Genomic DNA, 19,321 nt, shown 5'->3' with positions numbered 1-19,321 from the left:
TGGAGGTGCTTATCCAGTTCTCTCTTGAACACTGTGAGGGGTCGGCCAGTTATGCCCCTTATGTGTAGTGGAAGCGTGTTGAACAGTCTCGGACCTCTGATGTTGATAGAGTTCTCTCTCAGAGTACTAGTTGCACCTCTGTTTTTCAACGGGGGTATTCTGCACATCCTGCCATGTCTTCTGGTCTCATGTGATGTTATTTCTGTGTGCAGGTTTGGGACCAGCCCCTCTAATATTTTCCACGTGTAAATTATTATGTACCTCTCCCGCCTGCGCTCAAGGGAGTACAGATTTAGGCTCTTTAGTCGGTCCCAATAGTTTAGATGTTTTACTGAGTGGATTCTAGCAGTAAAGGATCTCTGCACGCTCTCCAGTTCAGTAATTTCTCCAGCTTTGAAAGGTGCTGTCATTGTGCAGCAGTACTCCACTCTAGAGAGCACAAGCGTTTTGAAAAGTATCATCATCGGTATAGCATCTCAAGTGTGAAAAGTTCTTGTTATCCAACCTGTCATTTTTCTTGCAGTTGTGATGGCTACTTTATTGTGTTCTTTAAAGGTAAGGTCTTCCGACATGAGTACACCCAGATCCTTTACATTGCCTTTTCGTTCTATGTTATGATTTGCCTGAGTTTTGTACGTGGTTTCCGTTTTTATATTTTCATTTTTTCCATAGCGCATGAGCTGGAACTTATCTTCGTTAAACACCATATTATTTTCTGTAGCCCATAGAAAGACCTGATCTACATCTGACTGGAGGTTCGCCGTGTCCTCTATGTTGCCTACTCTCATGAAGATCCTAGTGTCATCTGCAAAGGATGATACAGTGCTATAGGTTGTGTTCTTGTCTATGTCCGAAATGAGGATGAGAAAAAGTACTGGAGCAAGCACACTACCCTGGGGGACTGAGCTCTTCACGGTTGATGGGCTGGATTTTATTTTGTTGACTATTACACATTGGGTTCTGTTGGTCAGGAAATTGTAGATCCATCTGCCTATTTTTCCGGTAATTCCTTTTGAACGCATTTTATGTGCAATAACACCATGGTCACATTTATCAAAAGCTTTTGCGAAATCTGTGTAAATTACATCCGCGTTATGTTTGTCTTCCATAGCATCTAATGCCATATCATAGTGGTCCAGCAACTGCGACAGGCAAGAGCGCCCTGTTCTGAAACCATGTTGTCCAGGGTTATGGAGTTGCTGTGATTCCATGTATTTTGTGATTTTACTTCTTAGCACTCTCTCAAAAATTTTTATGATGTGCGATGTTAGCGCTATCGGTCTGTAATTTTTTGCCTCTGCCTTATTTCCTCCTTTATGAAGTGGTGCTATCTCTGCTGTTTTTAGTATATCAGGAATAACGCCAGTATCTAGGCTTTGTCTCCACAGAATGTGGAGGGCCTGCGATAGTGTTTTTTTACAGTTCTTTATGAATATGGAGTTCCAAGAATCCGGGCCTGGTGCAGAGTGCATAGGCATACTGTTTATGGCTTCTTCAAAATCCAGTGGGGATAGGGTGACGTCTGATATATGATTTGATGTTGGTATCGTATCCATGAAAAATTCATTTGGGTTATCAATCTTTAGTGTGTTTAATGGCTCGCTGAAAACAGAGTCGTACTGCGTCCTCAGTAGCTCGCTCATTTCTTTGTTGTCATCGGTGAAAGTTCCATCTCCCTTTCGCAGGGGCCCGATACTAGATGTGGTTTTTGATCTTGATTTTGCATAGGAGAAAAAATATTTCGGATTTCTTTCTATTTCACTGATGGCCTTTTGCTCTCTTTGCCTCTCCTGGGTTTTGTATGATTCTTGTAGCTTCCGTTCAATTGTTTCTATTTCTCTACCTAACCTTCTTCGCCGTTCTTGAGATAGGGTGCGACTCTCAAGTTGTTCCGCGATTCGTTTTCTTCGCCTATATAGGGAACGACGTTCCCGTTCCAATCTGCATCTCTTCCTCTTTTTTCTTAGAGGTATGCGGTTTGAACATATTTCTAGTGCTACTGAGCTTATTTTTTCCAGGCACTGGTTCAGGTTTGCATTTTCTAGCTGTTCTTCCCAGTTTATTTCTGTGAAGTCCTGGTTTATTTGCTCCCAGTTTATCTGTTTATTATTGAAGTTGAATTTGCTGAAATCTCCTCCACTGTGAATCTGGACTGGTTTTGAAGGTCTACTCCCCATGGTTGTCATAACTTCAATTAAGTTGTGATCTGAGTAACAGGTATTTGTAATCATTATGTTCCTGATCAATTCATCATTATTAGTGAAAATGAGGTCCAGCGTGTTCTCCTTCCTAGTTGGTTCTACTATTTGCTGGTTTAAGGCAAACCTGTCGCACATCCGTAGCAGGTCATTTGCATGTGCCTGTTCATTTAGGCTACTTCCTGGTATTCTTTCTGATATTACTGTATTAGCCAGGTGCTTCCATTTCAGGTGCCGTAGGTTAAAGTCCCCAAGCAGGATGATGTTCGGAGCTGGATTTGTGAGGTTTTCCAAGCAGTGTTCTATTTTCATTAGTTGGTCTTTAAACTGCTGAGGGTTTGCCTCCGGTGACTTATATACGAGGACAATAACTACATTTAAAATCTCTATTTTGATTATCAGCACTTCCACCATATCATTTGAGGTGTTTAGCAGCTCAGTACAGATGAGTGTGTCTTTGATGTAGAGGCTGACCCCTCTGATGTGTGTGTGGGGGCTATGGATGACTTCCCACTCCCCCCACTCATTGTGGATAATCTTCCTTCCCCAACTTCTCTATTTGACATCCCTTTCCCCAGTTCTCTCTAGATGAGTCCCCTCGCCTCTCTGGATGCTGAAGCCGCAGAGGACGGCCGCGCCCCCCCCCCATCCTCCCTGCCCACACCATCCCCTATCTCACTACAAACTAGACCATAGTGATGTAGTTCACCAGGTTTCTAATTTTGTACCTCAAATATGAAAGATATAGCGCCGCTTCATTTAAAAAAAATGGCGCCTAACCTGCACTATGGTTGATAAGAGTGGAGAGGATGAACCTGCAAGAGGTGAGGTGGCTGCAGGTTCAAGTGGTCCTCTGTTCAACGTGTGGTCCTCTGTTCAACGTGTCTCCCCTTAAGTCATGAAAGGTTTAGTCGTACCTCGCACATATCCTGTGCCGGTAAGTACGACGGGCTCACCATAGCCCGTGCTGCTTGGAACTTTTTGTTCCCAGTAGCTGATTGGAAGATTAAGCCACTCAAAAGGTGGCTTGAATAGCCCGCCGTAACCGAGTAGCTGAATCTAAAACAACAACAACAACATAGCTGTACCTCCTGGCAGGTACAGGAACGTGGTTGCATATTCTCAATATCATACAGTAATACAAGAGAGGATGATGCACTCAAAGCCTTCAACCATACAATGTTGCAAATGTGTCAGCAGAGTTTAAAGTTCGGGGAATTACATAATAAACACAATAATATGCATTCACTGAAAGATAATTAAGCGTAAGGTGCTAATCTAAACAGTTGAAGACATTATTTATGTAAAATACTGACCATTTTGAACATCTATTGACCGCTAGGTAAAATCCCCGACGGGTGAATGGATAACTAACTCCAAAGCCCTTAACTGGACGAAGAATGAGGAGCGACTGTGCGTGGTTATTGAGGCCATCACAAGTGTTACTAACCGATCAGCAAGTTATACTCCTAACTGTACCTCACAACTACACAACCACAGTGTAAAGACGGAGAGTGTTGTTGCCTGCCTGGCTGCGTGCTGACGTGGCCGTTTTGACATGGGGGGCCTGGTCATTCCTCCTGTGTTGCGGGTAAATTCCGTGGGCCTGGAATTCACGTGTAAGGCTGGTTATCCGGCCGTTGAGTTAGTTATGTGTGACATGCTTCGTGTTCCGGTGGAAGCTGTGTATGGCGTTGAGCTTGTTACGGCCCACCGGGTGATTGTCAAGTTCGTGGGGGAGGAGGAGTATCGGGATTTCCTCCGGCGGAACGAGGGGCGTTCATTGCAGTTGCCGGATGGCGCCGGCTCCGTTACGATCTCGGACCGAAGTGGTGCCCTGACATATGTCAGTGTGCACGGTGCGCCCCTGGAGTTCCCTGAAGACCTTCTCCGGCGCTTCTTCGGGAGGTATGGTGTAGTCATCAGTGTGCGGGTGAACAAGCTGTCCTCGGGGAAGTATGCTGGGAAGCAGACGAACGTCCGTACATTAGGTATGCGCCTGCGGTCGGATATCCCATCTTCTGTCCGGCTGCTGGGCTACTACGTTCGGGTGTACTATGCCCGGCAGCCCCGTACTTGTTTCCGGTGTGGCCAGTTGGGGCATCAGGCTGCCGGGTGCTCTGAGACACCTGCTGCGCCCGTTAACTTATTCCGGGAGGAGGATTTCCCGCCGCTCCCTCAGGGCGTGGATTCCGGAGATGAAGTGGAGCAGGTCCCAGTCGCTGCTGATGCGGCCCCTCCTGCGTCACCCGACATGCCCCCGGTGCTTGTTGCCCCTCAGCCGAGTGCGTCTGCGTCTTCCTCGACTCCTGCTGCTGAGCCTGGTCCTGCACCCTCGCCAGGTGTTCCGGCTGTGCTGGGTGTTGGGGGGGCTGCGGAGCATCCTGTTGTGTGCGGCCCGGTTCCCCATGTGGTTGAGGCTGCTGCAGTACTGCGACGGGCGTTGGTTCGCCCGGTTCGTGAGGGCCGTGGTTCTGGGTCAGCCTCCGGCTGTGAGGATGTGCGGCCAGTGCCCAAGCGTTCTAGGCGCTCTTCTACTGCTTGGGCTGATATGGAGGACTACGACGCGGGTGGAGCTTCGGGGGATGGTGTGGCGATTCCGGGTGCCTCGTGCTCTACGACGCTGGTGGTGGCTGATGTCCATGTGTCTGCTGTTGACGATGTTTGTGCGTCTACTTTACCTCCTGTTCTTTCTCCTGCAGAAGGTTCTCCGCAGTGGGAGGTGGTTGCTCCTACGGGCGTGGATGGTGTGGATCCTGGTGCGAGCCGAGGCATCAAGCTGGTGCTGAAGAAGGATGCCAAGCGTGGGGGGTCCCAGCAGATGCAACGTTCGGTGGTTGACGCGGGGCCCTGTGAGGCAGCTGAGGAGGCTCCCAGTGTGCTGCCCATTGCCCGGCCTCATGGGAAGGTGCCTCTCCGTCTCATCTTGGCCTCCGGAGTGGCGAATGATGCTGACCATCCGTTGAGTTTTGATATTGTTGACCGTGTGCGTCCTGATCCGTGGTGCCCTTCTACCATCTGGAGTCGTCGGGCTAAGTGTTTTATTGTAGGTGTGCCAGAGTTAATGCCTGATCTTCGTACGCTCAATAGTGACCATGTTTCGGAGGACATTATGCTACTTTGGGAGGCGTATTGTATTCGTTTCCCGGCGGACGAGTGGCCGGACAAGTATGAGATCTTTTTGTAGTCTGTGTGCTTGCTGTGTGTTTGGTGTGGTGTTATGATGTTTTGTTGTATTTTTTCTTTTGTTTTCTTGTGTTTTTGTTGTCGGCCCTTCAGGCCGGTGTTTAGTGACTTTGTATGGTTGTGTATTAATTTGTTTGTTTCTTGATGTACTTTGTTGTTGCATTCTTGGTCCTTCAGGCTAGTTGTTGCGTTTATGCCTCATTTGTTTTCAGGTGTGCGTGTTTATTGTTATTGTTTATTTTGGCCTCGCCTTTTGTTTACGGGGCGGATGGCTTGGTGTGTGTGTTTTTTTTTATTAATGTATTGATTTTATGTTGCTTTACCTGTTGTACGTGTTTGCACAGTTTTGTGTTTACACTGTTCTGTTTCCTGCTATGCCTCTTGTTGTATGTTTTGTTTTTCTGGAGGTGTTGTTTTGTATTGTGATTGTTGGATTGCCATTGTATTCTGTTTTGTGCTTTGATGTATGCTGTATTTTTCATGTTTTTCTTGTGTATGTGTTTTGTTGTGCTATGCTGTTTTGTTGTGCTATGCTGTCGGCCCTTCTGGCCGGTGGTCTATTGTTTTCCTTTATGTATTCTGTATTTTTATTGTATTTAATTTGCATGCTCTGCATGTAAAAATAAAAAAAAAAAAAACAGTGTAAAGACGGATGTAACAACCTGTGCAGCACACACTCGCATCATTACCAAGCGGTGGGGCCAAGTCACAGGCGGTAATACTATTGTAACAAGGAATTCAGCGTTCCCTTTATCGATTGATATTCTTCGTCTGTGTAAAACTGCATACAAGAGTGGGGGAGAGCGGAGGGGGGAACGTGGAGGACTTTGTGAAGAGAGGGAGGAGTAGTGTGAGGCACTTTACGTATTAGTGCCTTTATTTAATGTACATTGTAACAGTTAACTACTGTATCACGATCTTCGGTATATGTTAAAATAATTATTATGAATATTATTATGATCATCTGATAAGACTTGAGGCTTATCAGTGGTCATTTGGGGTGACGTCTTCCACATTTCTTTCGGCTTGAGCAACAGAGCCACTTGTCTGTGATGTAAAATCCAGCAAAACTATTGATTTTTTGCCGCTGAGCCTACACAAAATTATTTGCCACAAATCAAGACAACGACAAAGTATCACGATAATACCAAATATTTTACTGTAACTCGATACCGTTCTACACAACAAATATTTTCTTATATGCTCTCTTCAGTCTGTAATACCCTCTCCAGTAACAACGTACTGGAGCGAAAGATACGGAAGGTAATGTAGAAAAGAACCAGTGAGGATCAGAGGTGCCGTAGGCACAATCAGAGAACACTGTCTGAACATCAGAGGTCCACAGCTGATCAATACTCTATCAGCAAGCATTAGAAATATTGACGGACCAAAGGTGGACTTCCTCAAGAACCAATTAGATAAGTTCTTGCAAGAAGTACCAGACCAACCGGGCTGTAGTGGATATGTGGGGCTTCGGACAGGTGCAAGTAACAACAGCTTGTTGGATCAACTTATCACAAGTCGAACTTGGCTTTAAGCAAGGATCGGGGAGTGGAAAAACTCCTGAGACCCTCTCCAGGTAAGGTCTAGGTACCCCCCTCCCCCAAACAAAAAATCATTCGGCGTGTTATAAGTTGTGATGCTTGCAAGCACTGGTAACACAGGAGGGAGCGACGCACTCTTGTAACTCTTAAGAGGTGTGAGAGGCGCGTCATGAGGGCAGCTGGCGGAGAGTCCCTCTCGGTGACTCCATCATTCAAACGTTGTATCTCAAGAGACTATTGCTATGGTTGTCAGTTCCTGAGGAAAGGGTTCTGAGGTGGGTTGGTGGGGGTGGCTCGTGGTTGGTGGGGTTGGCTCGTGGTTGCTGGGGGTGGCTCGTGGTTGCTGGGGTTGGCTCGTGGTTGCTGGGGGTGGGTTGGGAGTTGCTAGGGTGGGTTTGGTGGTTTCAAGAGTGCTGGTTTACAGTGTAAAAGTCTCCCCTCGGGGGATATGTTTTGGTATTCCTTGTGAGGTATACGTACCGCTGCCATGTTGTCCGGGGTGGGCTGGTAAGTGCGCATGAGGGCGGGATCAGTGAGGGACACGATGGTGACGAAGCCCAGGAAGAAGGTGTAGGTGAGGGCCACCCATCCGCCCGCGCACGCCGCCCACCGCCACCACCGTCGCATCCTCCACTACCACCCGCCCGCCGCCCACATCTACACAACAGACAGACAACAATATTTACTAATCAAGACACAGGATAAAGGACTGCCGTAATATGAGCCGCTGATGAAAATGGCTCCTAACCTACTAATTAAATCGATGTTAATTATATGACGTTAAAATTGCACATAAAGTTCAAAATGGTTTACTGCAGGACACATAGTTGCATGCATGGACGTATCTTGTTAGCTGTAGCAATTATATATTAAAAAACATTAAATTATGAAATGTCTGACATGAGGGCATGGTTTTATAAACATGAAATAGGGAAGTTTAACAGATTTATCAGCAGATCAACACCTACACACAACGTTGTTACAATGTTGCATCAAGGTAATGATGAGTGGTGAGTAATAATGTGTAATAATGATCAGGGTGTTGACCAGTCCAGGAGCAATGAGGCCTGGTCGAGGACCGGGCCGCGGGGACGTTGAGCTCCGCAGTCATCGCAAGATAACCGCAAGGTAAGGTAACACCAGACAAATAGCTAGAGTTACGTCGTGTGGTCGTGTACCTGAGAGCACATGTACACGTCACACTTCACGGTCTCGCTTCTTGCAGGTCGGCGTTCAATCCCCGACCGTCCAAGTGGTTAGGTACCATTCCTTCCCCCCGTCCCATCCCAAATCCTTATCCTTACCCCTTCCCAGTGCTATATAGTTGTAATGACTTGGCGCTTTCCCCCTGATAGTTCCGTTCCCTTCCTCCTCGGCATCTGACGACCTGGTAAGGAAAATCCTACCCTGATTACCTGAGTAACTAGGTAGGGGCACGCGGCCTCTAGTTTGTTCCATCGCTCCACCACGGGGGAGTCTCTCGCAGCTCCAGCACTCCGACGCAACCCATCTAAAGCTCATGAGCAATCCAGCTGGGACAGCCCAATCGTAAGGAGAGCAGCTACAATGTGGCACGATGCTACACTAACACAACCTTGAGGTTACCTTGAGGTGCTTCTGGGGCTTAGTGTCCCCGCGGCCCGGTCGTCGACCAGGCCTCCTGGTTGCTGGACTGGTCAACAAGGCTGTTGGACGCGGCTGCTCGCAGCCTGACGTATGAGTCACAGCCTGGTTGATCAGGTATAAAGTATGTGTATAGGTATAGAGTAAAGTATACAAGTATGTGTAATATAATTCAAGTTATGAAAATAATGTGGTGTCTAATTAATTTATATTCGTGAACATTATCCATTTTTTTTGTATGTGTGTTCGTGTGTTGAGTGGGTCTGGGGCCAGATTCACGAAGCAGTTACGCAAGCACTTACGAACCTGTACATTTTTGTTCAATCTTTAGCGGCTTTGTTTACAATTATCAAACAGTTAAGGAACTCCGAAGCACCTGGAGGCTGTTTATAACAATAACAACAGTTGATTGGGAAGTTTTCATACTTGTAAACTGTTTAATAAATGTAACCAAAGCCGTCAAAGATTGAGGAAAGATGTACACGTTCGTAAGTACTTGCGTAACCGCTTCGTGAATCTGACCCCTGGTATTTTTTGCTTTAAGGCAAAATCGTCACAGAATCTGAAGAGCTCATTTGTATGACTGCAAATTCCAGTCCTTCCTCCTACAATGAGAGTCGTTATAGTACTGATGTGGTCGACGGTACAAATATGGCCGTGATGGACTAATAGAAAGATGACCCTTGTATTACTGAAACTGTACAAACCGGAAAAGCTTTTAAAATTATGTTGTTAATGAAATCTAAACTAACTTAACCTAACCTGATCAACCAGGCTGTGATTCATACGTGAGGCTGCGAGCAGCCGCTTCCAACAGCCTGGTTGACCAGTCCAGCAACCAGGAGGCCTAGTCGACGACCGGGCCGCGGGGACGCTAAGCCCCGGAAACACCTCAAGGTAAGGCTAACCATCCTGCTGATTCATTCAGCTTTCTCAGATTCTCTGTTATTACTATTTTCTGACAGCAAACAAATTAAAGCCAATGAGAAAAAGTTTGAAAAACGATGAAAAGTGTGATTTGAGTCGAGAAGTAAGCCAGACACCGTCGTACATCAGGCAAGGCAGGGCCCACACCCCACTCAAGTTGGCAGATGTATGACAACGATCTCATAAAAGCACGATAATGTAGACAATTTTCGTTATGTACGATTACTGTAATGTGCGTTTGGCGTGGCGTACGGTAGTGCGGCCTCGCCCCACAGAGCCGGGCCCTGGTCGAGGCATCAGGACTGAGAGCCGTGCTAATGCTCTCCTAATTTACCGTCCCGAGCCCCCACCACACACAGTAACAGAAAAATCTTGCACGTTTTCACGATGCAAATCTTCCTTTGGGAAGCAGATGGAAGTAGACAAACAAGTGTTATTAATGTATATATCATGTTACATTTAGATTCTCACACATTTATTAAAATTGTATGTGTGTTGATTTTTCTTCACGTGCCCACTTCTAATTGTTAGTAACATTTTAATTCGTTTTAGAAAAAGCTTCGTAATATGCAATATCTCTTTATAAAAAAACATATGAATAAAGAGGTCATCCGTTATGTCTTTTATAATGTTTATATGAATGTCGATAGACTTGCAGGTATTACTGTTGTTCTCTATTTTCCTCACACAGCCCCAATCCTGTGTCACCCGTTCTCGCAAATTCGTATAGTCAATATTGACTTATTAACTACGTGCATAGGTGACATACTAAACATAACAGATACCCTTAAAAAGCTTCATAGAAAACACCGACCTTCCCTAACCTTCTTAGTATGTTAAGATAAGCATCTTATAGCTTCGTAATTACAATTGTTACTTAACCTATTATAGGTATAGGCTAAGTAATAATTGTAATTACGAAGCAATAAGATGCTTATCTTAATATACTAACAAGGTTAGGTAAGGTCGGTGTTTTCCATGAAGCTTTTTAAGGGTATCTATTATGTTTAGTATATCACCTATGCACGTAGTTAATAAGTCAATATTGACTATACGAATTTGCCAGAACGGGTTGTCCTGTGCCAAGTAAGTCCACTACGGGCTCACCATAGCCCGTGCTACTTGGTACTTGTTCCGAGTAGCTGAATCTATAACAACATCTATTTTCCTCTTTATTAGCCTACACATTTTTGTTACACTGTTGACAATTACAATTATTACGAGTCGTCCTCTTATTCTATCTGGAAAAATAATAACACTTACACTTATAATAACGTTTTTTAAAATAGATCTGCAGTCATATATAAATTTAGATTTTGAATTTGAAATTTTTATATCTTTTTTGAATAGATATCTTTGCAGGAAGATGTAAACAAAATCCTGTCGAGACAGTATCACACTGTCGGTCCCTACCTCAGACCACCTTCTTAACCCAACCACATCTATTTTGTAGAGTTATCAAGTCTCATAAGGAACTCGTCTTTCAATTGTTAGAAGAGAGTGAATCTTCACACGAGTGATGGAGAGCTGTTTGGGCACGACTCCCCCCCCCCCCCCACACACACGCCAGCTTCAAGCACACTCCTTAAGCCCTCACGCACCGCCACACCTGAATGTGCCATCATGTTCCCCGGGCCAGTGCCACCAGTGTCACTTACAACCCCCTGCAACCATCGGTTTCTCGTATCACAGTGATAGTGGGTGGTGAGGCTGGTACAGAGTGAGAGGGTGGGTGGTGAGGCTGGCACAGAGTGCAGGGTGGATGGTGAGGTTGGCACAGAGTGCAGGGTGGGTGGTGAGGCTGGCACAGAGTGCACGGTGGGTGGTGAGGCTGGCACAGAGTGCAGGGTGGGTGGTGAGGCTGACACAGAGTGCAGGGTGGGTGGTGAGGCTGGTACAGAGTGAGAGGGTAAGTGGAGAGGCTGGCACAGAGTGCACGGTGGGTGGTGAGGCTGGCACAGAGTGCAGGGTGGGTGGTGAGGCTGGCACAGAGTGCAGGGTGGGTGGTGAGGCTGGCACAGAGTGCAGGGTGGGTGGTGAGGCTGGCACAGAGTGCAGGGTGGGTGGTGAGGCTGGCACAGAGTGCAGGGTGGGTGGTGAGGCTGGCACAGAGTGCAGGGTGGGTGGTGAGGCTGGCACAGAGTGCAGGTTGGGTGGTGAGGCTGGCACAGAGTGCAGGGTGGGTGGTGAGGCTGGCACAGAGTGCAGGGTGGGTGGTGAGGCTGGCACAGAGTGCAGGGTGGGTGGTGAGGCTGGCACAGAGTGCAGGGTGGGTGGTGAGGCTGGCACAGAGTGCAGGGTGGGTGGTGAGGCTGGCACAGAGTGCAGGGTGGGTGGTGAGGCTGGCACAGAGTGCAGGGTGGGTGGTGAGGCTGGCACAGAGTGCAGGGTGGGTGGTGAGGCTGACACAGAGTGCAGGGTGGGTGGTGAGGCTGGCACAGAGTGCAGGGTGGGTGGTGAGGCTGGCACAGAGTGCAGGGTGGGTGGTGAGGCTGGCACAGAGTGCAGGGTGGGTGGTGAGGCTGGCACAGAGTGCAGGGTGGGTGGTGAGGCTGGCACAGAGTGCAGGGTGGGTGGTGAGGCTGGCACAGAGTGCAGGGTGGGTGGTGAGGCTGGCACAGAGTGCAGGTTGGGTGGTGAGGCTGGCACAGAGTGCAGGTTGGGTGGTGAGGCTGGCACAGAGTGCAGGGTGGGTGGTGAGGCTGGCACAGAGTGCAGGGTGGGTGGTGAGGCTGACACAGAGTGCAGGGTGGGTGGTGAGGCTGGCACAGAGTGCAGGTTGGGTGGTGAGGCTGGCACAGAGTGCAGGGTGGGTGGTGAGGCTGGCACAGAGTGCAGGGTGGGTGGTGAGGCTGGCACAGAGTGCAGGTTGGGTGGTGAGGCTGACACAGAGTGCAGGGTGGGTGGTGAGGCTGGCACAGAGTGCAGGTTGGGTGGTGAGGCTGGCACAGAGTGCAGGTTGGGTGGTGAGGCTGGCACAGAGTGCAGGGTGGGTGGTGAGGCTGGCACAGAGTGCAGGGTGGGTGGTGAGGCTGACACAGAGTGCAGGTTGGGTGGTGAGGCTGACACAGAGTGCAGGGTGGGTGGTGAGGCTGGCACAGAGTGCAGGTTGGGTGGTGAGGCTGGCACAGAGTGCAGGGTGGGTGGTGAGGCTGACACAGAGTGCAGGTTGGGTGGTGAGGCTGACACAGAGTGCACGGTGGGTGGTGAGGCTGGCACAGAGTGCAGGGTGGGTGGTGAGGCTGGCACAGAGTGCAGGGTGGGTGGTGAGGCTGGCACAGAGTGCAGGGTGGGTGGTGAGGCTGGCACAGAGTGCAGGTTGGGTGGTGAGGCTGGCACAGAGTGCAGGGTGGGTGGTGAGGCTGGCACAGAGTGCAGGGTGGGTGGTGAGGCTGGCACAGAGTGCAGGGTGGGTGGTGAGGCTGACACAGAGTGCAGGTTGGGTGGTGAGGCTGACACAGAGTGCAGGGTGGGTGGTGAGGCTGGCACAGAGTGCAGGTTGGGTGGTGAGGCTGGCACAGAGTGCAGGGTGGGTGGTGAGGCTGACACAGAGTGCAGGTTGGGTGGTGAGGCTGACACAGAGTGCACGGTGGGTGGTGAGGCTGGCACAGAGTGCAGGGTGGGTGGTGAGGCTGGCACAGAGTGCAGGGTGGGTGGTGAGGCTGGCACAGAGTGCAGGGTGGGTGGTGAGGCTGACACAGAGTGCAGGGTGGGTGGTGAGGCTGGCACAGAGTGCAGGGTGGGTGGTGAGGCTGGCACAGAGTGCAGGGTGGCTGTACACTAGTAGATTGACATTTGAGAGGCGGGACCAAAGAGCCAAAGCTCAATCCCCGCATGCACAACTAGGTGAGTACAAACACACACACACAATCATCTCGGCTCGTAAACATTTTTTTCACCGTTTTGTCAGTTTCATAATAGTCTCCATTACGCCCAAAGGTAAGAAATACAATTCCTCGCGATTGAAGAAACATCTTTGAAATCCTTAGGAATGTCAAACAGATTAAAGGCTGCTTTCGTACACAATGCCAATGACGTCACTGGTTTTTTGCAAATTATTACCTCAGAGGAGGGAAATTAATGATAAGTAAACGTTGCTATAGGAGCGAGAATTCAAAGAATTTTGCATTGAAAATGGATCATATTGCTTAACTCGATAATCACGAAATCATTAAGCAAGATGATAAGGATTACAAGCCGTCATTTATATCCCATTCATTCAATGACAACAAAATGATGCCAGGAGTTATCAATTGATCCATTAGGCTCATTATATTTTAAAATTTGTTTGTATGAAATTCCTAATTATGATTAAATTCTAGGGTCCAAGGTCCATTTAGGTAACTAATTTTTTGTTTCAATTTTGCAAACCTATGTGAGAGTTTGATTTTCTTTAGAATTATTATTTATCCATACAAATTATATATATATATATATATATATATAATATATATATATATATATATATATATAAATATATATATATATATCTATATATATATATATATATATATATATATATATATATATATATATATATATATATATATATATATATATATATATATATATATATATATATATATATATATATATATATATTGGTGTATACTGGCAGCAGGTTTTCTTTCAAACATGTTTCATTGAATATGACCGCATATTCTGTATTTATTATTTTCTGGTTTAGGGCTTCTATCCTTCTAACTATTTTCTTAGCATCAGGGCTTAGTAGAAATAGGAGTTCTCCAAAACTCATTTTCGTACTTTTAAGGTGAACACCTTAAAAATACGAAAACTTTACATGGATTCACAATAAAGTAATAATATCAATAATAATAATAATAATAATAATAATAATAATAATAATTATAATAATATAAATAAAATGAGAAATGATACTCCTCTCTTCACACAGAAAGGACAAAGTCTCACTAGAAAAGAGAATTTAGACTCCCACATTTTCCCTGATCGAAGCCCCTTTCTCTTTCCCCTTTTTTGTGCCTACTCTTCCTGGCTCCAATGGGTTACACAGTGCCAAGTTTCGGGATCAAGTTCCAAATTTTAACTTTGGTTATCAGTCTTTTAGCATCTGTGACGGACTTGTGACCTGCCGAGCTGCCAGCTCGGCCTACCCTTCCTACCGCTCTGCCTCCAATACACCTGCCAGTCTGATCGTGAAGAATCATGTGATTTGAACTGGCTTTCTATTTCTGAGTTCTTTGTGCTTTAATGATCTTTGAATCGCCCTCGACAGGTCAGGTGGATTTGAACGCTTCTGATTAGGCAAAACCCCATCAGAATTCCATCTTTTCAAATCGTGAGAACGAACCTAGGAGAGAGAACGGGAAGATGAGGAAAGGTTGACTGTAAAGGAGAATAAGTGACCAAAAAAGAGACTGAAAGTGTCAGGAGAAATACTAAATGCAACAAAATAATAGAATATACAGACGTTGCATCCTTGCTGTTGTGTTCATGCCGACCTTCTATACCAGAGCCTCGTTGGGTTGGCAAGAGAAGTGTAGAGTTATAGATAAGAGAGTATTAGGTTTCAACGAGGCGGCTCCTGTGTTTTTGTTTTTTTCAAAATCTGTCAGAAATAGTGACTGGCCTTTAACCGCCAGGATGACTTACCTAAAAGAAAAAGCCAAAATATCGTAGTAAAAAAAATGCTAGAATGACCTTGTTTTCAAAAAAGTCTGCTTGATCTAGTTTCAAAAAAGCTTCCTTGATCTAGCTTCAAACAAAAAGCCACGATTATTTAGTTTGAAAAAAAGACTGAGTGTAACATTCAATAATTAAGCCTTACATTTGGTTCACTGTCATTGATGGCCCTGGTTGGATCCAGGCTTTCAATACATATTGGCCTAAGTTGGTTCGTAAGCGAATTAAGAATATTTTTTTTAAGAGGCATCTATCTTACTATTCTGTGAAATCGACCAAAGGAGTGAAGGCGACATTCAGAAAGGGGATTTTAAACAAAGTGGGATGTTGTGTGACATTGTAAACATGGATTTTACGGAAATTCTGCGTGAATATATATTGATAAAAATTAGCTAATTTCAAGAAAAAATACCTTAGTTTTATGATTAATTTAATCATTAATTACTGTGTTATTTTCCGTGAGGGTGAACTAGCATAGGATGTTTGTGAACCAAATGGTCTTAAATAAGATAACTTTATCTGTGACTTGAAAATATCAACCTCCCATCAATCATTTCTCCTTGATGAATATATTTGATCTGCCATTCATCTATTTCTAGCTGTAATATTGTAAACAGTCTCCCTTGTCCTCCTACGAATAAGTCATTTGCGCTCTCTATACCTTTTACATCAACCATGCAAACATTATTGAATTTTAGCTTGGGGTGGGGAGCTAAATCCGTTCTTGGGAGCTAAAACAAAGCTTGGGAAGATAAAAGAAAGCTTGGGGAGCTAAAACAAAGCTTAGGGAGCTAAAGCAATGCTTATGAAGCTATTGCAATGCGTAGGAGCTAAATAAATGTTTGAGATATAAAAAAAAAACCTTGGGGAGCTAAAATAAGACTTGGGGAGCTAAAACAATACTTGGGTAGATAAAACAAATCTTGAGGCGCTAAGACAAAGCTTGGGGAAGCTAAAACTAAACTCTAGAAGCTAATACACTCAATATTAGAGACACACAGAAGATAATGGTGGGTATATGTAAACACAAATAATATGTAGGATTTTCCTTCAGACAATGGTCATCTTAAATCTCGGAATTTTATCACATTTATCTCCTTGTTTCACTTTCTGTCTCTCTTCTCCTTCTTAACACACGTCTCTCCCCCACTTTCCCTCTCGCTCAGTCCACACCTGTCCTGTCTTAATTCATTCGTTCTCCCCTGTCTTCATCCTCTTCCCCTTGTCTCATACTTAATTTCCGCCACCTTCTTCTTTCTTTTTCGTTCTCCTCCTCCTCCTCCGCCTTCTTTCACTCAGTTTATCTGGTTTCTCTACTATCTTCATCTCAGTCTTTCATCTCCTGCTGTTCCCCTGCTTCTTTCTCGGCATTTATTATTTGGAGTGTTCTCATTCTATCATTTCTTGTTTTTTAACAATCACTATAAAATTTAGTACAAACAATTCTGTTAATTTATTTGATGTACTAAGAGCTGCGCTCAAAAATGTTCTTACTATTAAGATTTGTTGTGTTGTCTGGAATATATTTTTTAGCAAATTTACCTGGCTGGTGTTATTATTTGTTTCATGTTAAATCATAATATTAGTACAAATATTACATATAACATGTATATATGAACGAATCCACAAGAGCCGTGATGAGGGTTCGAACCTACGTCCCGGATGATCCCAGACGCACCTTAGTCTACTGCGCCGACTAAGGCGCGTCTTAGTCAGTAAAAATCAAATCCATAAGGGCATCCGACAATGCCCTTGTCGATTATTTGTTCATTTGATGTATCACGCTAGTATGATTTCTGTGTGTATGTATATATATGTATTTTATTTAATATTTTACGTATCTCTCTTATCACTGTATCTTAATTTACTGACAAAACAACAGTTATGATATATTATAAAAACAACAAATAAATCCTTCAACACATCAATTTTCATTTAACTTTTTATTCAACTTTTTATTTGAAAACTTAAGTCAATCTTTCTTTCTAAATTATCCCCTGCTGACGACTGGATGGCGTGTGGCAAACTTTAATGTTGTTTTGTAAATATTTACCTAACATGTACGTGTGCTCGCCTACACGTGCTTATAGGGGTCGAACTGCAGTTCCTCAGCCCCGCATTGTAATCTTGATTCATGCAGAACCTTTGTTACTTTCATGCCTCTGCTTATATTTTAATAGATTTTCCAACTGGCATCATATTCAACTAATTTTATTTGACAATATTTAAATAGATTTTTCAGACACTTGTGTAGTTCCATTGATTCGGAATTAAGACATTTCTAACTGATAACAAGAAACGCAAAATGGAAATTTAAAGCCAAGTTATGTTGAGAGTTGGAAAATTACTTGAATCTATAAAGTGAATTAAATAAAAAAAATTGCCTTGAAACATAAAGGTCTGATAACGAACACATTTTTTTTTTTCATTCTTTTCTTTGTGAAATCTTTTTTTTGGTAAACTTCTTGTGAATTTTTTTTTCACAAATTTACTATCCTTCTACACAAGCGTATTTGAGGATGTCGATACCCCAACAAATTTGATTTTGTCTATTTTGACCTTTGTTAGACCTTTGGCATGTTTCTTACGAGAGCCTGATCAAGAATGATGAGACCCACGCTATTAGTGGCAATGTTCTCACTTAGATTACAACCGAGGTCAAGTCAGAGTAAAGAAATGCCGCCAATAGTGTGCTCTGTTGGTCTGTTCTGAAGGCTTTGCTGCCCATCACATTTGTTAACGGTGTAGATGATGGAGTAACATCAGCAAGCTTGTGGCCAGCATCATTAAAGCAAAAAGTATAACTAGCTTTAGAATATGGGCTAGATAGATTCAGGAGAAAAAAGGGGAGGAGGTTGGACCCTAGTGGGTTAGGTAGATTTATGGTTAAAGACGCTAGAAACTAATGGGTTTCATTGAACTTGTTGGAGAAATGAACTTCATCCTGATGCAGACGCCCAACAGTGCCGAACAGAGTCACTAAGGCAAGTCTTTATTATGTTTTTATTAATTTTTCCTAACGTTCAATTTTTATTTACTTTAACGAGCTCTTTACTTTACTGGTGGTTATCACGCATTCCGTCTCTCCATCCACAGTGGTGTAGTCTGGAGACAAAATATTTTTTTGGACATAAATAGTTTATTTATACAGTAACTCTTAATTAAATTATTGTGAGTGAAATTAGGTACAGATGATATGGTCTTCTTTATTTGTTTTTATCCTATATATATATATATATATATATATATATATATATATATATATATATATATAACTGAAAACTCACACCCCAGAAGTGTGGTGTGAGTTGGTTTCAGTTGTATATAGTCCTGGGGACCATTCAGGCTTGTTTGCATATATATATATATATATATATATATATATATATATATATATATATATATATATATATATATATATATATATATATATATATATATTCACACAGTATCTCTCTCCCTCCCTCCCTCCCTCCCTCCCTTCTCTCTCTCTCTCTCTCTCTCTCTCTCTCTCTCTCTCTCTCTCTCTCTCTCTCTCTCTCTCTCTCTCTCTCTCTCACTCTCTGACCTCAAAATCAACCTGGACCAACATTCAGCAACTCGAAAAGTGTGGCATCAACCCTAGACACTCTGGCGAGCGCGCCCCGTCCATCCATCGTCCTGAGTCCTTTACATGTTGCATATATTACATGCTCCTCGGTCTCTGTAGCCCCATGTATTAAGCAACGAGTTATCTCTGAAGCTACATCAGTAGAATGCCAATGGCAAGCGATCATGGCGGCATTCATCTCCGATAACTGAGAGAGGGTGCCGGGGAGAGGGGCGGATGGCAGTGGGGATGGGGGAAAGGGTGGATAAGTCCAAGTGATTGGTGGATCGAGGGGTTTATGAGGGGAGAGGGGATTAGGGAAATCTCCAACCAAATGAAAACCCTATTCAACTATTTATGTGCAATTAAAACATTGCCAATAATTTTGGTTTAATTTCTTCTCGTATAAGTAAACTTCATCAAAATAGAAAACGGAGGAAGACAATATACGGTGGGAAAGTCTATTTCACTGTGTTGTCGTGCTCTAAGTGGCCCGTCTGCATGCTCTTGTGGGTGCTCACCAGCAGGCAATGGTAGCAAATCTTAACTGTCAGTAGCTTGTGGTACACGACCGTGCTAGAGTCATGAGGATA

The 19,321-nt window shown here is 44.5% G+C and overlaps 1 protein-coding gene across 1 annotated transcript in view; it reads right to left on the bottom strand.

The window, feature by feature from the left end:
- Positions 1-19,321, bottom strand: part of LOC123748546 (WSCD family member AAEL009094-like) — a gene marked incomplete in the record, with an annotated part of 94,907 nt that overhangs the window by 21,513 nt on the left and 54,073 nt on the right. Inside the window, 1 exon segment of the mRNA XM_069304016.1 lies at positions 7,409-7,585. Within this exon segment, the coding sequence (XP_069160117.1) occupies positions 7,409-7,555 (147 nt within the window).

Source organism: Procambarus clarkii, chromosome 51, assembly GCF_040958095.1.
Source record: "Procambarus clarkii isolate CNS0578487 chromosome 51, FALCON_Pclarkii_2.0, whole genome shotgun sequence".
NCBI classification, from domain to species: Eukaryota; Metazoa; Arthropoda; class Malacostraca; order Decapoda; family Cambaridae; genus Procambarus; species Procambarus clarkii.
The sequence above is the reverse complement of the archived record's forward strand: the minus strand, read 5'-3'. Positions and strand labels throughout refer to the sequence as shown.